Below are 22206 nucleotides of genomic sequence, written 5' to 3'. Positions count from 1 at the left end.
AAATTTAAAGAGTGCAATGTAAATCTATTTTCTGCCTGGTCTCTGCTTAGTGAAGCTGCCAGAATCCCTCCCTCCTACCTCAGAAACTGTCTGCCCAGGAATGTTAAAGGCATTTAACCAGATCTTACTTTTAGCTGTCTAACACAGAGGACCTTCAAGTGCCGACGAAAGGTTCTGTAGAAATAGAAAAAGCATTGCACTGCACTGTGCTATTCTGTAAAGAGTCTCCGGTTCAATTCACTTAAACCAAGAAGCCATCCTGTTTTCTATAGAACAGGTGGCAGTGGCTGCAGAGTAACCTGTGGCTGCTCTATTACAACAGATGTCATTGTTTGGAGGAATGCCCTGACGGTCAATGGCAACAGAGAAACTCAGAAGTATAAAACCTTTCAGGCCTGTAATAAATTACCCCTTTTCACCCCTTTTTTGTTCTTTTATGAAGAAGCACGTTTCTGAAGGCCCGGTCTGAAGCTGTCGTCTCACTTCAGTGGCTTGTCTAATGTCACCATGGTACCACGTTATTCCAGTAATGTGCCGATAGCGTGAGAGCACCTCATCAGCCTCCCAGCACAGCATCCCTCCTTCAGTGAGCACTCTGGGATGCATTAGGGATTCATGCAAACAGCAGACGAGCTGCCTTGCCAAAAACAGGAAAATTAAACACAAGATTCATGTTTCTGATGTGTGTAGGCACTTTTGCAGCTATCTGGCAAAAAAATTAAAAACTCCAAATTGCATTTTCTGGCGTTTTAAATTGTCAATCCAGTTGAATAAGTGCTTTGCTGGCTGAACAATAAAACAAAACAAAACAAATCAAAACAGCCAATGCAGAGCAGCTGGTGATTCTAGGCTACAGTCTGAGGCCTTACAGTAGGAATTGTGGAAACATAATGAGGGACAAACAGGGAGGTCAAAAGTTTAGGAAGAAGCTGTGTGCTGATGGATTGCCGCTTGGAGCAGGAGGAGAACAATTTAACTTCTTGGCTTCCCAATGTGGGGGCTCAAAGTGAATGGATAAGATAATGCTACCACCACCCATTCTTGGGTTAAAAACAAAATAGGATGCATGCAAAAATGATAGCATTTGCTTCTTGAAAGAAAAGGCATGGTTCAAATCCTTTCTTTACTGCCTAACCTTGACATCCGTCGAGATGTTTTGCATAGCGTCTATTTTAATGATCCAAACTGCTTCTAGATGCTTGTAAACCCCGCTCCATCATTAATAAGGGGTCAAGAAAATCACCCCTTAGGGAAAAACACATGTGGGATTAATAGTTAAAGCGTTAAAGTGCATGAGCATTAAATCTGCCGATGTTCAGACCGTAAAAACGGACCTGGGGTTTATTGCAATCATGATAACCCAATTGACATGCAGTATACATTTTCTTGTGTTTATTTGCCTCTGTGTGTGTGTCTATGAGGGGTTTCCACCAGTGCTTGTTCCTGTTTCTACAGCTGTGTGGAACAGTGGGACATGAAGCTTTGTTGACTTGCCAGAGATCACAAAGTGAGCCATGGCCAAGCTGAGACTGATCCTGGGATCTCTTGGTTCTCAGACCTTGACTCTTACAGCTAGACCGCATTGCCACTGTAGAACCCAAGCCCTCAATCTGCTCTGCAGACATGAAGCACTCCGCAACCAGCCAGTTAACAGGGGAGGGCATTGGCAGTCATTTTGCCATGACACAGTGCTGTGTCCCATCCCTAAGTGGAGTTTTAAAACAGCTGCTTAGGATCCTTAGAGAACATCATATTTGTAAAACAATTTGTTGATTGTCATGATGCTGTCATGAAAAACCATGCCTTAAAATATGTCTTATAATATGATTGTAAGTGTTTTGCAAACAGTGTTGGTTTTAAATGCTACGTACACAGTATGCTTGGCAACAGAATGTATGTGAAGTCAGTATGTCACAATGACTAACTTTACATTTCATAACATAAACATTTTATGAATGGTATGAAATGTAATATTACCCAACTTTCCTACCATCTAACTAAAAAATGCCATCTTGACTCTAACCATAAAACCTAATCCTGGCACCACAACAGTATGACCTATATCAGCTGGACGAGAGTTGACATTTCCTCATTTCGCATTCAAATTTACACTAACATTTGCCTGTGCTTTTCCAGCAGCAAATATGTTGCTCTTCGGGACAACGTGATTATGGAAGTGTACTAACCCATTGGGTTGTTGCTTGAACGATGCATTCTTTATTTTCTTACATCAATAAACTTTCTCTTCTAGGTTGTAAATGCAACTTTGTGGAGAAAAAGGCAAGATGATTAAGCTGGCTTATTGCCTTCCATGTATTATGTTTCTTTTGTTGTTTTTTTTTGTTCTTGCACTTAGTTTCTCTGAGCTGCTCAGTTACTTAATACAATACGTATTTCACATTTTGTAGAAACCAGTTCGTACTGTAATACACTTCCCAGCTTAAATAAATAAAGAAAAAATGAGCAATGCAAAAAGACCAGCTTAACCAAGGTACCCAGCTGGAACCCCCTAAATGCCCCATAAGTGATTCTCCACATGCAGGCAAAAATGTAAGTGTGACATTTAGATGGTTTGATGGACGGACAGACAGACACATCCTATATCCAGAATCTGATATTCTCAGTAACAAACTAAACAAGTTTCATGACAACTGGATAAGTACGACCTCCCCACTATACCACCTTAGAAGGTGATTTCATCACCAGTGGGGATAATTAAGCATTGTGAAAGCATGGTAAAGCATGTCAGACCACAGTAAACTACGTATATTGTAGGAAAAGGCTGGCAAAATTACCATGATCATTTCTTATAAGGGAATTGTTCTTTTATAACCATAAAGGATGCAAATTTATTGCATGTAAAGAAAATGGTCCAAGCCTCCACAGATATTTCATTTCCAAGGAGGCCACATGACAGGTCTCCATCGATCTGCAGAAACACACAACACTGCTGGCCCCATGGAGACCTGAGCCCACTGGAGCAGGTTGACATTTACTGTTCCTAAAACCAGGTATTGTAGACCCTCTGGGATATGGTACAAGCTTACTCACCAGCTAATGAAGGCTTCAGGAGTTTCAGATGCACACTTTCACATGGCAGCTAGCTCACCATCTATATACAAATTCATTATTACATTGTGCACAGTACATTATAGTTATTAATGTATTATATATTGCAGCACATACATATTTAAAACTGCTAAAAGCAATGTAATAAATCCAATGACTCGAATTCTTTCTAACAAGCTCAATTTCTTAGAAAGACTTCTAGTCGAAGCATCAAGCTGGCTGGTAAATGGTATGATGCGCTACAAAAGAGGAAGACTTATCAAACTTCGAAGGCTTTTAAAAATGTTATTGGAACTGGCTCGGTACATAGGCAGAAATAAAAAAAAGCAGTGATTAAACTATTATCAATGAAAACAAGCAAATGCATTAGGGAGGTGCCACGCCCAATTAGGCTGCAGGTAGAGACAGCGCAGGTGATGCAAGATGACTAGTAATGAACACAGCAGGGACTGTGGCAGGGGTTTAATGCAATTAACAGCACAACAGACATCAATCAGATCTGCATTCACCAACACAGCGCAGAGCGCCAAAAGTCAATGAGAAGATATTATAGTTGTATTCATGGCCATCTGAACCAAACAACCACCTGTGAACCTCAGAACTGATTCATTTACTTTATTCAGTAAAGAATTGAATAGCAATGAACTGAAGCAGCTTGAATCAGTGCTACAAAAATCCCATGCCAATTTTTCCAAATAGTGTCACACAATTGTAATAATAAAGTAATAAATGTGCAATATATTGTATAACCATATTGATTTGATATTTTAATTGTTTTACATTCTTTGTTTTTGAAGATCAGAGAACATTGTACTGCTAATGAGTGCATTTACTGCAGTAGCAGAGCAATATACTCATGTCATAGTCATGGATGCAAAAATAGCTTCTTATACAAGAATGAAAGATGTACTGTATACGTTCGGAGCAAGACCATTGACATGCAGCACCTTCTGTCAGACAAGATTCAAAGATGGCAGACAAAATAAACTAGGCATGCACAAATGATTTTGCATGCGTGCAGATTAAAATTGTGACACCCTTATTCAGGTTTTACTAAAATGAAGATTAGAATGATTGGATTACTGGCATGAATTCCTGCAATTACTCTGACAGACAGTAGAGGCCACTACAATAATGCCTACGCTTAATTTACTATGTTAATATGTTTTGGTAGACACCTCTTTTAATCTATCTGTAATTGTGAAATATACATTTTCAGGAGAAATACTGTTATTAATACAGTCTGCAGTGGGAAAACGGCAAAAAAACACACTTTTTTCTGCCAATTCTTACTGATTTGATGGGTAGTAAAATATATTTGAGTAATATGGTAAACACTGTACTTTCACAAATCACTGCTTTCTATTTGTTTTTACTGGGAAGATGGCCAAGAAACCCTGTCTAGTTACGCATATCACTGTTTTCTTGCTATTTTTAGTGGGAAGATGACTGTTATAGAAGTTTTTATTAGGGAAGATTGCCAATAACACTGTGTAACACATTTTTTTTTTTTTTTTTTGTTCCTGGGTAGTAAGTGTTATTTCCTAATTGCTTATGCCTCAAAACTATAGAACATGGCTATTATTCCCCACAAACTTTGCTTTTGTGACCAGGACAGTGATATTTCAAAATATCACTATTTCCAATGGGAAAATGGGCAAATGTGTGTCTTTTAGTTCACATAAAGTCAGAAAAAAACAACATATGAATCCAAGTTAACATGTATTTATACTAAGGTAATACAAAGATGACTACAAAAGATTTAGAAGCGAGTAGTTTTTCGAGATTTACAATTATACTGTAAATACAGGAGTGAGCCAGGAGTAGAGATGTGCTGAGAGTAGGAGAGGAAGGGGTTGACGGTGACAATGAGGTTCTTGGTGGATGAGGAGGGTTGTGGATTCAAGAGGAATAGAAATAGAGAGATCAGTGGTTGGAGTGGAAGAGGAGGGAAAGAAAAGGAGATCTGATTTGGAGAGGTTGAGTGCTAGTACATCCAGGAGAAGATGGCCAAGATGCATGTAGATACAGGAGGAAATGTCATAGTCAGAGGGGCGAAAAGAGAGGAAGATCTGTGCATCATCAGCATATAAATGATATAAGAAGCCATGGGATGAGATTTTCGGTCGCAGGGAGCAGGTGTAGAGAGGGGTTCCCAGGACTGAGCCTTGGGGGACACATGTCAAAAGAGAGCAAGAGGCGAAAACCAGGTTGGAGGGGGTCGAGCAGAGAGTGTGTCGACAGGAGAGCAGAGATCTGGCGATGTCCCACTCGCACAAGGGTTTTAGAGAGGAATGAGAGAAGGGAGACAGGGCAGTAATTTTGGACGGATCAAGGATTCGTTTTTTTTTTTTAGATGGGGGTGATGCAGGCCTGTTTGAAGGCAGAGGGAAAACAGCTAGAGAGCAAAGGGGTGTTGAGAAGAGAGGAAATTTAAGGGAGTAGAGCAGGGACAGCAGCCTTGAATAGGTGGGCTTATGGCTCTAGAGTAAGGACCAAAGATCACAGCCCAAAAGGGGCGAGAAGGAGGGTAGATTAGTAGGGGTTGCAAAAGATGATGGGGAGTGATTTAGCAGAGGATAGGTGGTGGGTGAGGAAGGAGGTATTTGAAGAGTTTGCAGATGTTGGTGATTTTGGAGAAGAAGGAGGCAAAGTTATCAGCCAAGATAGAGGAGTGTGAAAGAGGAGGGAGGAGAAGGTAGATAAATCTAATTTATATATTTAAATAGAACAATTATCGTTGATAGATGAAATGGTAGCCGTATTAGTCCAGAGATGATAGACAAAGGAGGAGATGTGATAACTTTTTATTGGACTAACTAAATAATTATTCACAAGCTTTCAAGACCTCAAAATGTCTCTTCAGTTTACATTCACAGGTTGCATCAGCACTAAGAAAAAGAACCCATTTTGAATCACTACAATGGTAATGGAAGGAAAAGAGCTGCATGTCATATACACTCAAATACATATAATATATACAGTACATACATATTGTGAACTTGCAGCTCGTGACACACAGGCTCGCACGGGTTCTTTTCCCTTCAAAGTCACGACCCAACACACAGGATTGAACTGAACAGCGCTCACGCGTACTTTAATAAACAAAATGAAACAAACAAAAACAAACACCTAGCTCATATTTGGAGCACTACTCTAATAATACCAGACAGCTAAGCTGTTTACCGGCTGACACAGAAACATAACAACTGAAAACACCATCAACCAGGCCCTCCACACAGCAGCAGCCCTGAGCAGACTGACTGCTTTCCTTTTATATCCAGCACCTGGCTCTAATTTTTAATAATTGCCAGGTGCAGGTGATAATTAAACAATAAACAATTAGCTTGGCAGGGAGGCTTTTTTTTAACCCCCGCCATAAAACAAACAACCTTACAATTTGCAGGCTCCCTGTCCTGCAACATCTGTTACTATATATATATATATATATATATATATATATATATATATATATATATATACACACACACACACACACACACACACAATAATACAAACATAATAATAATAATAATAATAATAATAATAATAATAATAATATATATAGAATACATTATAAATACACATACATACATATACACACATACATACACATTTCTGCAATGTATATAAGCAAGTACTATAAATTGTAATGAGGTAGAAAACCAGTATCCCAATTGAATCCTTTGTTTTTTGAGTCCAGAAATTTTATAAATTTAAGTTATTTTTTCCTTACACTAGAATTGTAGTGATTTAAAATGGGTTCTTTTTGTTAAAGTTCTGATGCAACCTTTCAATGTAAACATCAATCTCTCTTTCCTACTTTCACCTGAAGAAGAGACCTTTGAGGTCTTGAAAGCTTGTGAATAATTATTAGTTAGTTAGTCCAATACAAGGTATCACATCTCCTTCTCTTTGTCTATAATAGAACAATTAGAAATCGTGTTTTTTCTCATTTTTTTAACTGCCCAAATACTTGGAAATGAAGGGAAACTTATCGTTGCTGTAATACAGGTACATGTTTTAATGTGTACGTGGCTGCTTAGGGTTACTAAAGGAAATCACGGGGACAGTTGTTCAACTAACAGTATTAAACCCTTTTTAAAAGTTGACACTAGTATAAAGCATTTTCTCCCTTTTGACTAGTAAAATAACACTGTTGCTTGCTGAATACTTAAAATATTTTTGCTATGTCTGATATGCACAGTAGTTTAACTCAAAGTCCAGATAAGCAGTGCAAATTCACTATGATACTGGGAATGGACAAATCTGGATTGGGCATGTAAGGGTATCATGCCCAGTTGGCATAAGTCATTTGGGGAGAATATTTTAGCATTGCTTAGAATGTGTACCCCCTTTGGTGACTGGTTAATTCCATTTATAAGGCTTATTGAAACAAATACGGTGTGCAAGTCAATATATCTACCACCCTGCTTTACTTTGGATTCACTATCCATTTGTATTAAACTAGGCTTTCTGGAATGCAAGACTGGTGCAACATTCAATGTGGACCAATATTTTATTCATGGATACCAAGATAGTAAGGAAACAAACTGAGCAGTGGGGTAACGGGGGCAACAAGTATCCCACCACCAATCACTTCTCATTCCAAGAACATTGGAAACATATTTAGTGGGACAGATAATGGATAACATTATTACACTGATGAAGGTGAAACATTTGTGTAATTGTTTATGTGACTTAGGGGTCGATTTGTTTTACCTATATCCTCTCGGAAGCCTCTTAGGATTTCTTACTTTAGGAGTATTTTACAGAGCTGAGCAATCAACCTGCATTGCATCATCAACCTGGCATTACCCTAAAAATAAGTGGCTGATGCAATCCCAGCAGAATATTGGTTGATCAATTAAACCGCTGTTTAACAACAGAAAACTTTAGGAGTAGCACGGCTTGATTACTCATTAAAAATAATTAGCAGATATTTGAAGAGGAGACTATTCTATTATGAAATGCCAAGAGATTTAGTAAGGAAGAGGTCTGAGTAGTGGGGTAAAGGGGCAAAAAAACCCCATAAAAAACAGCACGTGGGTCAAATGCTTTTCTGAATTGCTCAATTTCACCAGTGGACAGACAGAACACAGGAAAGGAACTCCACAGGGGGTACCACTGGATGGAATGCAGTGAGGTAAATGGTTGATGTTTGTTCCATAAGCTTGAAACTACTGCAGCAGAATAATAACAGTGTTATTATAATGAGTTCAAGTACTGTATGCCAGATGTTTTCCATTAAACATGCCAAATGAAAGGGTTGAATAGACTACATGTAAAATACTTTGAGATTATTATCCAATACCTCCTACTCTTAATATCAGAATGTGGCAGTGCAAAAGCCCTGCTTGTGTAAATAGTGTGTGTGGGAAATAAGGTTGGCAGGAATTCTGTCCCTGCCAACAATCACAGGTGTGGCCATTCCACAATTAGGTCATTGAGTGCTAATTAGGGAGTGGTCACCTGTATAAAGGAAAGCAAAATCCTTTGTTTGGGGGGAGAGGGTGTTAGGTGACTGTGACTGTGACATTTGTAAACTTTGCAGTAAAGGCAGATGCCCAACCTGTTTTGTATATTTTGTTTAAGGAGTTTATTTTGTTCCTGTGTTTTGTGTTTGTGAATTAAATGTGTGCAACAGTGCTTCTCTGCAGCTTCTGTCTCTGAGTCTCTAATTCTTGCTAGTAATAGCTTGGGCCGTGACACTACCCTGTCACATAGAACCTCTCATTTATGATCTTTTTTTTTAAATGAACAACCTGTTTATGTACATTTTAAAGCTGGTATGATTACAAGACTTATCTAAAAATGTTTCAAGTATTTCTGGTAATTACATCAGGGAGAAGATCACGTCACAAGTCAATGTCGATATTAAATGTGAAATGTATTGAACCGTGTTTCTTAATTAGCATTGCCCCCTTTGACGATTAATTCTCCCTAATTTGCTCACTTGAGATTTCCATTATTATCTGTCAGGGTTCTTTAAAATGAACCGAACTCATGCTTGATTAAATGCTCAAAGGACCATGGTAAAATATCCTTTTATAAAAGTTTACCCTAGTACTGTATATTTGCATGGTAATTTTGCAGTTTCCCATGCTTACGGTATATTATCTAATGACCTTCACTTAAGCTGGTTAAACATATGCTGGTTCCCAAAGATTCTTCTTCTTGATGCTGGTCTGTGAATTTTAAGTTTTTTTTTTTTTCTGCTATCCCCTCCGAGACACAAATTAAACAAAAAATAATAATTGGTTGGTAAAAGTAAAATAAATGTTTGTTGGGTTTCTGTTTATTTTACATTTTGTGAAAATAGTAGTTATTTGTTACAAAAGTGATTTTGAAAACTGAGCTAAAATAATTAGGATAAATGATCACTGAATATCCCTACTGTGAACCAGGATTCTGAGACAGGCATCATGATCAGCACTGCATTCAAAGCTGAAATTAACCACTTACACAGTAAGTAGCTTCACATCGTTTATTACTTTTCTAAATTTCCCGCTATTTTATGGTGCAAGCAATCAACCTGAGTGATTCTGGGTTGTTCCTCCAATATGGAGTCATTATATTTTTTCTCTAACTTGCCTTTACAGGGTTTCGACTTGATCTGGACAATCCTACATTCTGAGGTTGGGCCAGTAATTTCTGGTGTCCCGCAAGGCTCTATCCACAGCCCCCTTTAATTTAGTATTTATACACTGTATTTCCCCCTCTTCCACATTTTAAGGTCTCATGGCATACAATATCAATTTTATGCAGATGATACTCAAATCTAGTATTAATTGTATTTCCCCCTCTTCCACATTTTAAGGTCTCATGGCATACAATATCAATTTTATGCAGATGATACTCAAATCTATATTAATTCTAAACCTGATATCAGAGCACCTGCCTGCGGGAACCGAGATCTCGCATATATATCTATATATATATATAATATATAAGAATCCATTCAATCCAGTTGCTTTACCGGTCGCAACCGCATTGCAAGTCAGTTAATTTATTCTTAACCTTACGTTTTTTTATTTATTTATTTATTTTTTGGCTTATTGGTCACATGATTCTGCCCATTCCCACGCAGGCTAAAATTAGCTGTCCTGGCATTTCTATGATCTATTCTCTGCTACCACACGCAGTATATTCTATATATTGACCATTGAGACGCCGGGAACAAAAGAAGCACAAGAAGCTTGATAATATGCGCGCTCAAGTGTGGAGCAAAATGACCATATCGCATTACATTTAATTATCATACGTAATTCATATTTTTTTCAATGTGTAAAACACCCACTAGGTATGCAGCTCCTTTTTTTCTTCTAAGCCAAACACTGCAATTTCGTTCAGAATTGTACAGCAGGAGGTGAAAGAATAAGTAGCAGGGTTCCGAAAAATATACAGTTACATACATCCCCACGTGTTGCTACTACTGTTGAATGTACCTGTAATTTGTCTTTTCATTGTTAACATCCTGACAACTTTTTAAACTTATAACTTTAAAGTCTGTTTCAAAATTTCCGCTCTAGTGCTCTGATAGTGTAAGGACTATTGCTCACATTGTCAAACAGGTAACACAGCAATAACGACCCATGATGTGGTACGGAACAGAGCACTTGTTTGTTTGTTTGTTTGTTTTTTATACCATTCATCCTGCAGTGATTAGAGGGCAGATCTCAAACCCCAGTGCACTAGAGTGGGCATTTTGTGAATAGCTTTGAAACTTCTGCTGGGGAGTTGCTTGCTTCTTGTCGAGCTGACATCACAAGTTGGGTGTCTGAACTATTTCATAATAAATTCAGTGAAAGCAGAGGTTATGCTAGCGGGCACTCACAACCAACTAAATAATTAGGGGTTTACATGAGCTCAACCCTAGTAATTTCTCATTAAATCTTAAACTAGAAATTAAAAATTAAATTTGATCTTTGATCCTGATCTATCATTTGAGACTTATATTAGGGAAGTTACAAAAGTATCTTTTTACCATTTGAGAAATATATCCAAACTTATACCAATTATGTTCCATCTTCATTGCAATATATATATATATATATATATATATATATATATATATATATATATATATATATATATATAAACAGAAATGTCATAGAAATTGTTTTCAAGGCTTGTAAGTACACCCTGACTTCAGTGAAAATTAGGTGCTTGGGTGTTCGCCTCAAATAGATTGCGCACAACTGGCAATACATAAGCGGACAGGGAAATGCCAGCAACAATTGGGATTGTTTAAAACATGCTTTCAAATGATCTTAACAAATTGATGCAACTGTAAGGGTCGCAATAGCTTTAGTACATCTCATTACAACATTTTTCATCCATCATTTGCACTCTCATCTCCATCCTGTTTTTGTGAATTTCTGCAGGAATGCCCAGAATTACATATTAATTTAAGGCTAAAGCACAAATAACAACTGAGGCTGCAAAGCATTTGTCAAAATGGTGCTAACAGTGTTGTGCTTGTTTAGTACATTTCATGCTACACTTCTGACTGGTTTGCTTGTGGTTTGCAACACTTTAGTACATCTACCCCTAAGTATTTGTCACTGAGGTGAAGTAGTTTTATAAATGGCCACTAGGTGTTTGCCAACACACTGTGAAACTATGTCAAATGCAAAACAGTAAAGAGGAAATCACTATACAAAGCAGACTGGCATTGGTAACATACAGTATACCCATTGTTTGCAGAATGTAATATAGTCAACCTCGGTTAACAATACATCCCACGGGGGTGTTGACTTATTCAAGGTGCCAAGTTAACCATGGGTACACATGAGCCATGGCATTAACATGCATATAAGTAACACAACTCCCATGTTTACTATAGTACAGTATTTACAAGTTTATTTTAAGTTAAATGTCCTTATGAAAATGGTTGAAAGAACTACAGTGATTGAATCAATTACAGTATACAGTATTGTACAAACTCGGTACAACTCGTAATAGGCCTATAATCAGATTGAAATAAGAATTAATAAATTAACTACAGCATTATTTTTAGAAAAAACAATCCAAACACAATCTGTTGATTATACTTTTAGTTATTGGCTTGTACTGTTTAATTTGACGGCTTCATTGTCAATTGTTTCGCATGCAAAAACCTGCGCTTTGGAAGTTCTTGCTGACAAGCTTGTTACTCTGAATAACCTGAGGTTTAAAGCCAATTGAATGAGAACTCATTTTTCGCTTCTCACTCATTGTGAACTGATACTGTAACCAGCTGCACTTAGTATTTGCGAATGAATCAATGAACAATCTGTTTCCAGTCAAGTGAAACAAGAACGTCAAGTAGAGTCCAGTCACGTGAAATGACAGTGTTGAGTTATTCACTAGTCTTTTTAATAGTTTGCATCCATTCGGTACTGATAATAAGTGTCGACTTACGAGTAACACTTGTTGTCTAATTAAAAAATTAAGAGGCAGGATGCATATATTTTATATGTAAGAAAATCCGGGACCAAGGCTGTCTGTCGAATTAAGCGAAGGTGTCGATTTATCCACCTGTGAAGTTAATCGAAGTTGACTGTACAGTAATTCGTCGTGTACCTGCCCTTCACTTGTCTGCCATGAGCAAGCGCTTCATCAACGTTTCAATTAGTTCAGAGATTGTAGATCCTACCAAAGTTTTCGTACGCTCTGTGGTATGTACTCTGTGCACTACCATTGCTGGTAGTGTCAGGTGAGCTGTTCAGTGTATTGATATGTTGGCCTAAATAAATTATGTTTGGCAGACTCTATAACAACTCCTCATCTGGATCTCCTGCCTTTTTGTGAATTTTTGTGAAAGGTCAATCTTTAAGATAAATCGCAAGAACTTTGCAAGTGTCTGTAACTGCTGTGGCCAAAACCATCAAACGATTTGAAGAAACTGGCACTCATGAGGACCGAACAAGGCCCGGCAGGCCAAGGGTGACCTCAGAATCAGTGAACAAGTTCATTCGAGTCAAAAGTCTGCGAAACCAGCGATTAACTGCCCCTGAAATACAAGCTCAGCTAAATGCTACTAGAAGTACAGATGTTTCAACATCAACTGTTCAGAGGAAATTGCGTAAGCTGGCCTAACTGGAAGAATTGCTGCAAAGAAACCATTGTTAAGAGTGCAGAATAAGAGGAAGAGACTTGCCTGGGCCAAAAAACACAGAAACTGGACGTTTGAGAAGTGGAAGTCGATCTTATGGACCGACGAGTCAAAATTTGAAATATTTGGGTCCAATCGCCGAGTATTTGTAAGACGTAGAGAGGGTGAGCGCATGAGTTCTACATGTGTGGTTCCCACTGTCAAGCATGGAGGAGGCAGTGTCATGGTCTGGGGTTGCTTTGCTGGTGACAGAGTTGGTGATCTTTACCAAGTCTACGGCAAGCTCAACCAACATGGCTATCATAGCATACTTCAGAGGCATGCCATTCCATCAGGATTATGGCACGTTGGGCAGTCCTTCATTCTTCATCAAGATAATGACCCGAAACACACCACAAAGTTGTGCAAGAACTATCTGGCAAAGAAGGAAAGTGAAGGACAACTCAATCTAATGACCTGGCCTGCCCAGTCTCCAGACCTCAATCCCATAGAACTTGTATGGGACGAACTGGACAGAAGAGTCAAAGCAAAGCTACCCACAAGTGCCGTACATCTCTGGGAATTGCTGCAGAAGAGCTGGGAAGAGATGTTGGGTGATTTCCTGCTGAAACTTGTTAACCGAATGCATCGTGTTTGTGAGGCAAAGGGTAGCTATTTTGAGGAATCCAAGATTTAAAGACAATTTTCAATTTTCTTGAACATTGCATTGATAATCCTTATGTTTTGTTTTATATTGTAACATGTTTTCATTTTCAAGTATTTACAGAAACGTATACGACGTAAAACATTGTCAATAAAACCTTTGGCCCAGCAAGGTACTCAAACCTGAGTTGTGGTGAGCAAGGGTGAACCAAAAAACTTTTGATATCTAGTATTATTATATATATATATATTGATAAAGTATGTGGCCCGCATATATTGGTTATATATATATATATATATATATATATATATAATATATATATATATATATATATATATATATATATATATATATATATATATATATATATATATATATATATATATATAGTGGTGATATGCCTTCCCCAAATACAGTGAACACTTGACTCTTTCGTGCTTGCAATATTGAAAAAAGTAATTTTGGACACACATTAAATATATTTTTCATTGAAAATATGAATACCTTACAGGAGGTTATCATGCATTTACGTCTTCTGTATGTCACCTTATAAAGACGATAGGAGGTCACCATGCATGAAAGCTTTAATGTTTGAACACTTCATTTTGATCACATAAAAGTGACTGACTAAAAGCACAGGGTTTTGTATTGGGTGAACGGAAAGGGAATGCATTATTATTATTATTATTATTATTATTATTATTATTATTATTATTATTATTATAGTTTGTATTTATTCTTTGGTCTTTATTTCTTGTAATGCGTCTTTACTGTGATTGGAATCCAGCAATGAACTGCACAAGTGTACGCTGGTCAGAGGTGTTGCATTGCTGGTTCGGGGGACTAGGTGCTTGTTGATGAGTTGGTTGAACCTGTCCCAAAAATGAAATACTTTACCGTACAATCCTAAACTAAAGTCAGCTCCACACTAGAATTGTCAACAGGGGATTATGACTCAGTGCTGATGTTGTGTGTCTGCGTGTAGTTGTGTTATTATTTTACAAAACACATAGACTCACATGCTAATTTCCCAAAAAACTAAGATGCGCCATCCATCACTTTCCGATCCGGGAAAAATAATAATAGGCTAATTATTGGGAAAACCACGGGGCTGGTTACTACATTGTGTAGCGTTTTTGAGAGTGATAGTTTAAATTTACATGTTTCTTTTACAACATCTAAAGCAAATGTACAAGTTTATTACACCAACAATTTTCATAGACAGGTTTAAAACTTTTGCTTTTTAGCTCGTTTAAGAGGCGGATGTTAAAACACAAGTTAAAACATCTTTAACTTTGACCAACAAGAGCGTATGCTAATACTACCAAAAATAAGTAACTCACCGCTGTCAATATAAAAACTATATGCCATTTGAAAACAAAGTAATCATATAAAAACTACAATAAATACAGCTCTCACTGAACTCTGGAAGATGTCGTTTATCCCAGTCCACTTCGGAAGTACGAAAAACCTGTCTCGAAAAAAAAAAAAAAAAAAAAAAAATACCAGTACCAGACTGCCTGATTATCCATGGTTTATGCGGAAGCCTTACAAAGTTTGGGATAAACTTGTAGTTCTTATACGTTGACTGGTTTCCTGGACGCTTTGGTTTTTAGAACTACAAATCCCAGCACCGCGCGAAGATGAACGCGGAACTGTCTTGCTCCGGTTTGAGAGACGGCTGTTGTCTGTATGTGCTACTGGAAAGAGAAGGTAAGCAGTGACTCCAGGAAGATACACCAGCAATATAACCTCACCAACTTTAAAGTACAATGAAACGGCCTGCCGTCCTACTCTCTCTTGATTTTAACTACATCACCATATTGCTGGTAAGTGCGTGCCTCTGTTTCTGTCACAAAAATCAAGGTTTTAAAACATTCCAACGTACCGGTGGGTGCATGTCCTGGATTTGCTTGTGCAGCCTGCATACTGCTTCGTGACTGGCTGTGTGTATGAGCAGACGAGTGAGAGAAACACTCAGTGTGGCCTAGTACTAGTGACCAAATCAAAAATAAAACCGAAAAGGGGGAAGAGGCATACAATATGAGTTTATTATCGCCTGCAACTCAATGCTCAGAATATCGAGGCCAGTGCAAAGTGTACAGTATATGTTTGAGAACAGCATGTGTATTTCTAGACTGTAGTCAATCAAAATAATGGTTAAAAAAGTAAGAACACTTAAGACATGTGTGTTCACATTGAACAGCTTGTATTTAAAACAATGATTACTTAGTTTATCTCAGATTGACACATTGGCATACCTCCTTATAGACCTCTGCTATGTATGTGTAGATAACCACACGTAAACCTGTACAAAAAATAATAGCGAATTTTTTGTAATGGTAACTGTATGTGCCACCCAGAAGACGTGTGGCACTACCAAAAAATATATATATTACTTTCCTAACAGATAATCTGTATATCCTTTAAAATGTCAGTCACAGCAATATCAGCTATTTTAAACCATTCTAAAGTAGTCGTTTATTATATAATTTGTATTATTTGAAATACATATTCAGTTCAAGGACAAGGGCTGAAAATAACTGGTAGAAGTGCATTTCGGTGGTTATTTTACTGCCAGAGATTGACATGGCTGTAGTACAGAGACCGTATTTCATCTGTCACTTTCGTTTCTAAGCGGCTGTTATTCTATGCTAAGAAGTTGAATAATACTTTGAACATAATCTTTCAGTAATTTGATGAGCGTTTTGGCTAAACTCCCATGTCTCTGCGGGGCTCCCAGTCAAAAGGAACCGGTTTAAGGCATTCTCTGTTGTGGCTCATTTTAATTGGTCAGTATCCCGGAACTAGGCAGTAGTCAGTGGTGTGAAACGGATGCTATGACGTCTCAACTATTTTCTATATCCGCAATAAAATGGGTAGCTCTGTAGTTTCTAGCCACTGTTGTATCTAATGTAAATAATGACTGCATTACAGTGTTATCGAATCGGAGTAGACTTTCACCTTTTTAAACTCGAGTAACTACGGCTCTCTGTTAGTTTCGTTTCACATTTTCACATTCACATTATTAGGCAAGGTTTTTTTTTTTTTTTTTTTTTTTAAGCGTTTCGTAACATTTTTTGTTGTTTTTTAACACTCACTCTAGATTCATATATATATATATATATATATATATATATATATATATATATATATATATACACACACACACACACACACATATATATATATATATATATATATATATATATATATATATATATATATATATATATATATATATTAAATGCACTACGTTGCATTAAGACTTTCATTTAGTTACCCACTCTGGCTAAAGTAACTAACTTCATTTTTAACCACACTTGAAAATCTTAAGCCACTTAGCAATACTATAAACACGTTATAAACATACTGTTTCATCAAGGCAATAAGATGTATTTTATATGAAAACACGTAGACATTTAAATGCCAGTCCCTACCCTTTACTTGCACACAAACAGTATATTTAAAGTGCACCATAACTAATTCCCATTTAAACGATGCCTAATTTAGCCCCACGTGGAAAAAAAAAAAAAAAATCCTAAATGTTGAGTATGTTTTCAGAGATATTCATGTACTGCACAATCCTTTACATTATTTTGACTGACGTGGTTTTCTTTCCACTGCAGAACTGTAAAGCAAAATTGTGCCAGTAGACAGTGCTATAGTGTGTGTTAATATTAATACCACCCTGACCAACTGCAGTGCTAGTTACTCAAGCTTGTACTAATGTGATTAATAATATTAGCAGGATTGTACAGCCATATTATTATTATTATTATTATTATTATTATTATTATTATTATTATTATTATGATGTTTCAACTTTCAGCTGGGATTACTGACAGTTATATTGCACAGATTCTGACATTTAAAACTCAATAAATCATAGTGAAATCATTGCAAGCCACAAGGCGAAGCAGAGTGACTTCAACCGTCCGGGGTGTGGTGAAAGATAGAGAATAAAGTACAAGCTACTGTACATAATCAGATAGTAAAAAGCCACGTCAGTGTTCCGTGACATGTCAAAAGGATTTATGTACTGTAGCTTGTACTTTACTTTGTATAATACCAGCACAAAAAGAAGAAACGCACACAAAATTAAAAAATATTTTCTTTACTAAAAATCACAAACTGTTTTTATTTATTTATTTTTAATAATTAGGCGCTGCCGGTTAGTATTTTCGCTTTTTTTGTGGCTAACATCAGATTCATAAAATTTCACCCTGATTTGAGTTGTTAAAAATGCATTATGTCCCAAAAATGCTCTGGACGCTGTAACTTTGAGTTTCGTTTGAATGGCCTTAAGGTGGCGCTGCAACAGAGACTGCTACAAAGTTCTGCCTTTCAGATTAAAATAAATAAAAAAAAAAAAAAAAAAAAAAAAAACTTTCTATTTGAAAATTGCCTTCACAACATTTTAAAACTGTGTGATACTTTTAATTTTTTTTTTTAATGTTCATTTCCATTTACTTCAGATCGCACCTGTAATCAGAAATATCAGCGCGATCTGTCGTAATAATATTGATTACAGGATAGTACTGTCATCACAATAGGGATTACAGTGTAGTACTGTCGTCAGTAGTAGCCTGTAATCATAGAATTAAGAATAGGGTTTAATAGGGAAATCAGTTACACTGGTATTATTAGAGGATATCGCACGGCTGAAGTTCCACATTGTTTTATAAAATTGGTTAATAACTACATTGAAAAAAGTAAAGTTTTTTTTAATTAAGGTGTTTTTTAATTAAATATCCCTGCACCTAAAACTGAGCCAAGAAAAAAAAAGAAGTTTCATAACTTTTTAAATAAAACCAAAAATGAATGAATTAAAAAAAGACCCTTCTTCACAAGACTTGCAACAGACTTGTGCTTTTTTATATACTGACTTTGCAGTTTATGGCTGGAAAACGTGGAGAACTAATCGGCCTGTGTTATGAAACAATTGAAACATGTATGTGGAGAAAAAGTTACGGCAGGAATTGTCAAGATGCATTTTTAACAACCTGGTCTCACGAGAAACGTTACACGGTAACGTCTTGCCCAGGCTCTGAAAACCTTATTCAATTAATGTTTTGCTCGATCTACCACCATGCTTTGCGGCTACGCTACCACAGAACCCCAAATCTGTGTCTCCCACGTCGCCTTTCCAGTACTGGATTTGTTTAAAACATAGATTATTTTTTTCTAATTTATGTCGTAATTCTGAAATTAACACAGTATATCCATGGGGTTGTTGGGAACAAAACCTGAACATTTCCGAATTATAGCTTTTGTGCTTTTTAAAATATAACAGTATTTGTAAATTGACAGTCTGGTTCAGCTTCTGTGAGCTGCATGCCCGGATTTAAAGCGACAAGCACCCAAAATTGCATTCACGTTTTCTCGAACATATATATATATATATATATATATATATATATATATATATATATATATATATATATATAATATATAAGTATTATATATATATCAGACTAACACTGCAACAAAAGCATCTAGAAACTCAAGTTTCATGGTATCAGACTAACACTGTCTAAGTGTACTGAATTTCAATAATTTGGCTTTTTAGGTTCAGATGCAGACACGCACTACACATGCACACGCACTACAGGACCCTACTGCATCTAAAGAGACCACCCTCGAGTTTGTTGCTCCAGGGGTCATTGAGCTACGAGGTAACACAGTAGGTGCTACCCTACTCTTTGCCCGTGTGCATTTTTGAACTCTCAACCCTTCCACAAAGAGCGCTATGAAGCATGCAATATGATGCAAAATCAGAAGTTTTGCCCCATAACTTTTGATGGGTAAGTCGTTGAACACCCAGTTTTTTTATTTGGGCATTGCGAGACAAGGGACCACCCGCTTAAAAATAAATAAATAAAATAAAATAAAAAAAAATATATATACTTTTTCATCCCTAAAATACACACTAGTATGAAAACTTTTGAGAAGTTAGAGGCATTTTTTGGCGAAGGGTCAAACCAAAAGTTCGGAAGTGTTTGAAGGAGCTTCCTATGGTATTCCTAGCCTGAGAAATGTTGGAAAAAACCAATGGATGCTAACCAGCTGATAGTGCTGGTTTTACGCACTTCCTGGGTCGACGTTTTGGGATGTAACATACATTCTCGTGAATGGATCCTTCTGAAATTTGAGATCGAGAACTTTCACATCTAGACCATTACTGAGAACCTTGAGCAGTGGCTCTAAACACTTAAATGAAGTTACACGTCTTGAAACAAAAAGCCTCAATTTAATTGACAGCTGTCTAAGCATACCTCCTGCATGGTAACCAAAAGAGCTAGGCACTTGAGCTTTTGGATTTATTATGTACATGTCACCCTGATACTCAGCCTCCTGGGACATTCAGAGCCTGTGGGCATGGTATGCATGGTTACAGATGTATTATAACTTCTACAAATACTATACAGTAGAAAAGAAATGTAGCTTAAACAATGTCAACTACAGCTTTTGTTAAATCTTATTTTAAGCATACACTGCTTTAATTCAGCACAACTTAAATTGTTTTGTTAATAAAAAAAGTGTGCCACATGTCCGGTTCAAAATTCAGTCAGACTTGAGTTTATTTAACAGAAGACGGCACAATAATCAATTTCTGCTTCAAAATGTCACTGAATACACCCGAAACCAATGCCGATTAAGCAAGAAACAAAAATTATAGATATCGTTTTGAAGTACATTGTGTAGCTATTATTATTAATAATAATAATAATAATAATAATAATAAATAAATAAATAAATAATAATAATAATAATAATAACCACAAATGTAGTGTTCAACCTACATTTTTTTCATTTAAAGCATCAGAATAATATTCTCACAGTTCATCACTGGATTTAAGTTGGCTGTCCTATTTCTGTCTTCATGTATTTAAAAACAGTTAGACATATTTACTGCATGTTACCCAGCACTGCAAACAAAATGACTTGGTGTTCTTGCATTGCCTGACCAAACCATTAAGTTCCGTGCTGGAAGAAATTCAAGCATAAATATCGGTGTACACTGTTAGCTAAAATAACAAAAACTGCCGATAGCTGATTGTGTTTTATTTTTCGATAGGCTGGTGGTTATTGGTGCACCCCTACTACTTTCTAGTAGTCATGCATTTCAAAGTAATTTGTATTAAACTAAATGGTAGATGGAAAGTTGTGGAGCTGCTTTATTAGGAAGAATTAGAAAACCAAATACAGTACATGTTCATACTGTAACCACTTGCTTCCTGTTCACTATTTATAGATCGTTGTTGCACTAGCTGCCTTCATGAATAAAATAGCTGGCTTTTGGTAAATGCATGTGTAGTTAAACACAGTGAGGCTTGTTGCGCTGTCACAGACCCAACCCAAAAGCACCTTTTGGGGTACCTATCGTGATTGTGTAAAAGTGTATCGTGCTTCAGTAAAAGATGTATGGAATACCCAATATACAAGGCATTGTAAGAGAATGCTATGGTAAAATAAGTATGAAACACACAGACTAATAATTTTAATTTCGTAGAGGCTGAACTTTAATTTCTTCATTCACAATCTTGACAGCAAAGCATTATATAAGAACTTAAGAACGTTTACAAACATGAGGAGGCCATTCGGCCTATCTTGCTCATTTGGTTGTTAGTAGCTTATTGATCTCAGAATCTCATCGAGCAGCTTCTTGAAGGATCCCAGGGTGTCAGCTTCAACAACATTACTGGGGAATTGGTTCCAGACTCCCAGAATTCTCTGTGTTAAAAAAACTGCCTCCTATTTTCTGTTCTTTGTCTAATCTCCATTTGTGACCCCTGTTGCGTGTTTCTTTTTTCAGGTCAAAAAAGTCCCTTGGGTCGACATTGTCAATACCTTTTAGAATTCTGAGTGCTTGAATCAGATCGCCGCATAGTCTTCTTTGTTCAAGACTGAATAGATTAAATTATTTTAGCCTGCCTATTAAACCCGGGATAAATATCCTTTTTTGTAGCAAGGTGACCAGAACTGAACACAATATTCTAGACAAGGTCTAGATCTCCCATATGGTATTTACAGTGCACATTTGTATTGTCTACGTACAGTACCTTATACTTTTTTGCATTAAATGTCATTTTCTGTGTGTCTGCCCAGTTCTGAATGCTGTTTAGATAATTTTGAATGACTTTTGCTGCTGCAACGGTGTTTGCCACTTCTGCTATTTTTGTGTCATCTGCAAATTTAGCAAGTTTGCTTACTATACCAGAATCTAAATCATGAATGTAGATTAGGAAGAGCAGAGGACCTAATAACGATCCCTGTGGTACTCCACTGCTTACTTCACTCAATTTTGAGACCGATAGGAGCCGAGAGAAGCCAAAAAAAAAAAAAAAAAAAAAAAAAAAGGCTGTGTCTGAGCAATACACACACAGTAGCC

At 36.8% G+C, this 22206-nt stretch overlaps 1 protein-coding gene across 1 annotated transcript in view; it reads left to right on the top strand.

Moving 5' to 3' along the window:
- Positions 1–15488: 15488 nt before the first annotated feature.
- Positions 15489–22206, top strand: part of LOC121312963 (endoplasmic reticulum resident protein 44-like) — a 49107-nt gene continuing 42389 nt past the window's right edge. Inside the window, exon 1 of the mRNA XM_041244981.1 lies at positions 15489–15640. Within this exon, the coding sequence (XP_041100915.1) occupies positions 15584–15640 (57 nt within the window). The 5' untranslated portion in view covers positions 15489–15583. The remainder of the gene's footprint in view (positions 15641–22206) is intronic.

This window comes from Polyodon spathula, chromosome 3, assembly GCF_017654505.1.
Source record: "Polyodon spathula isolate WHYD16114869_AA chromosome 3, ASM1765450v1, whole genome shotgun sequence".
NCBI classification, from domain to species: Eukaryota; Metazoa; Chordata; class Actinopteri; order Acipenseriformes; family Polyodontidae; genus Polyodon; species Polyodon spathula.
This window is presented reverse-complemented; position numbering and strand designations above follow the sequence as displayed.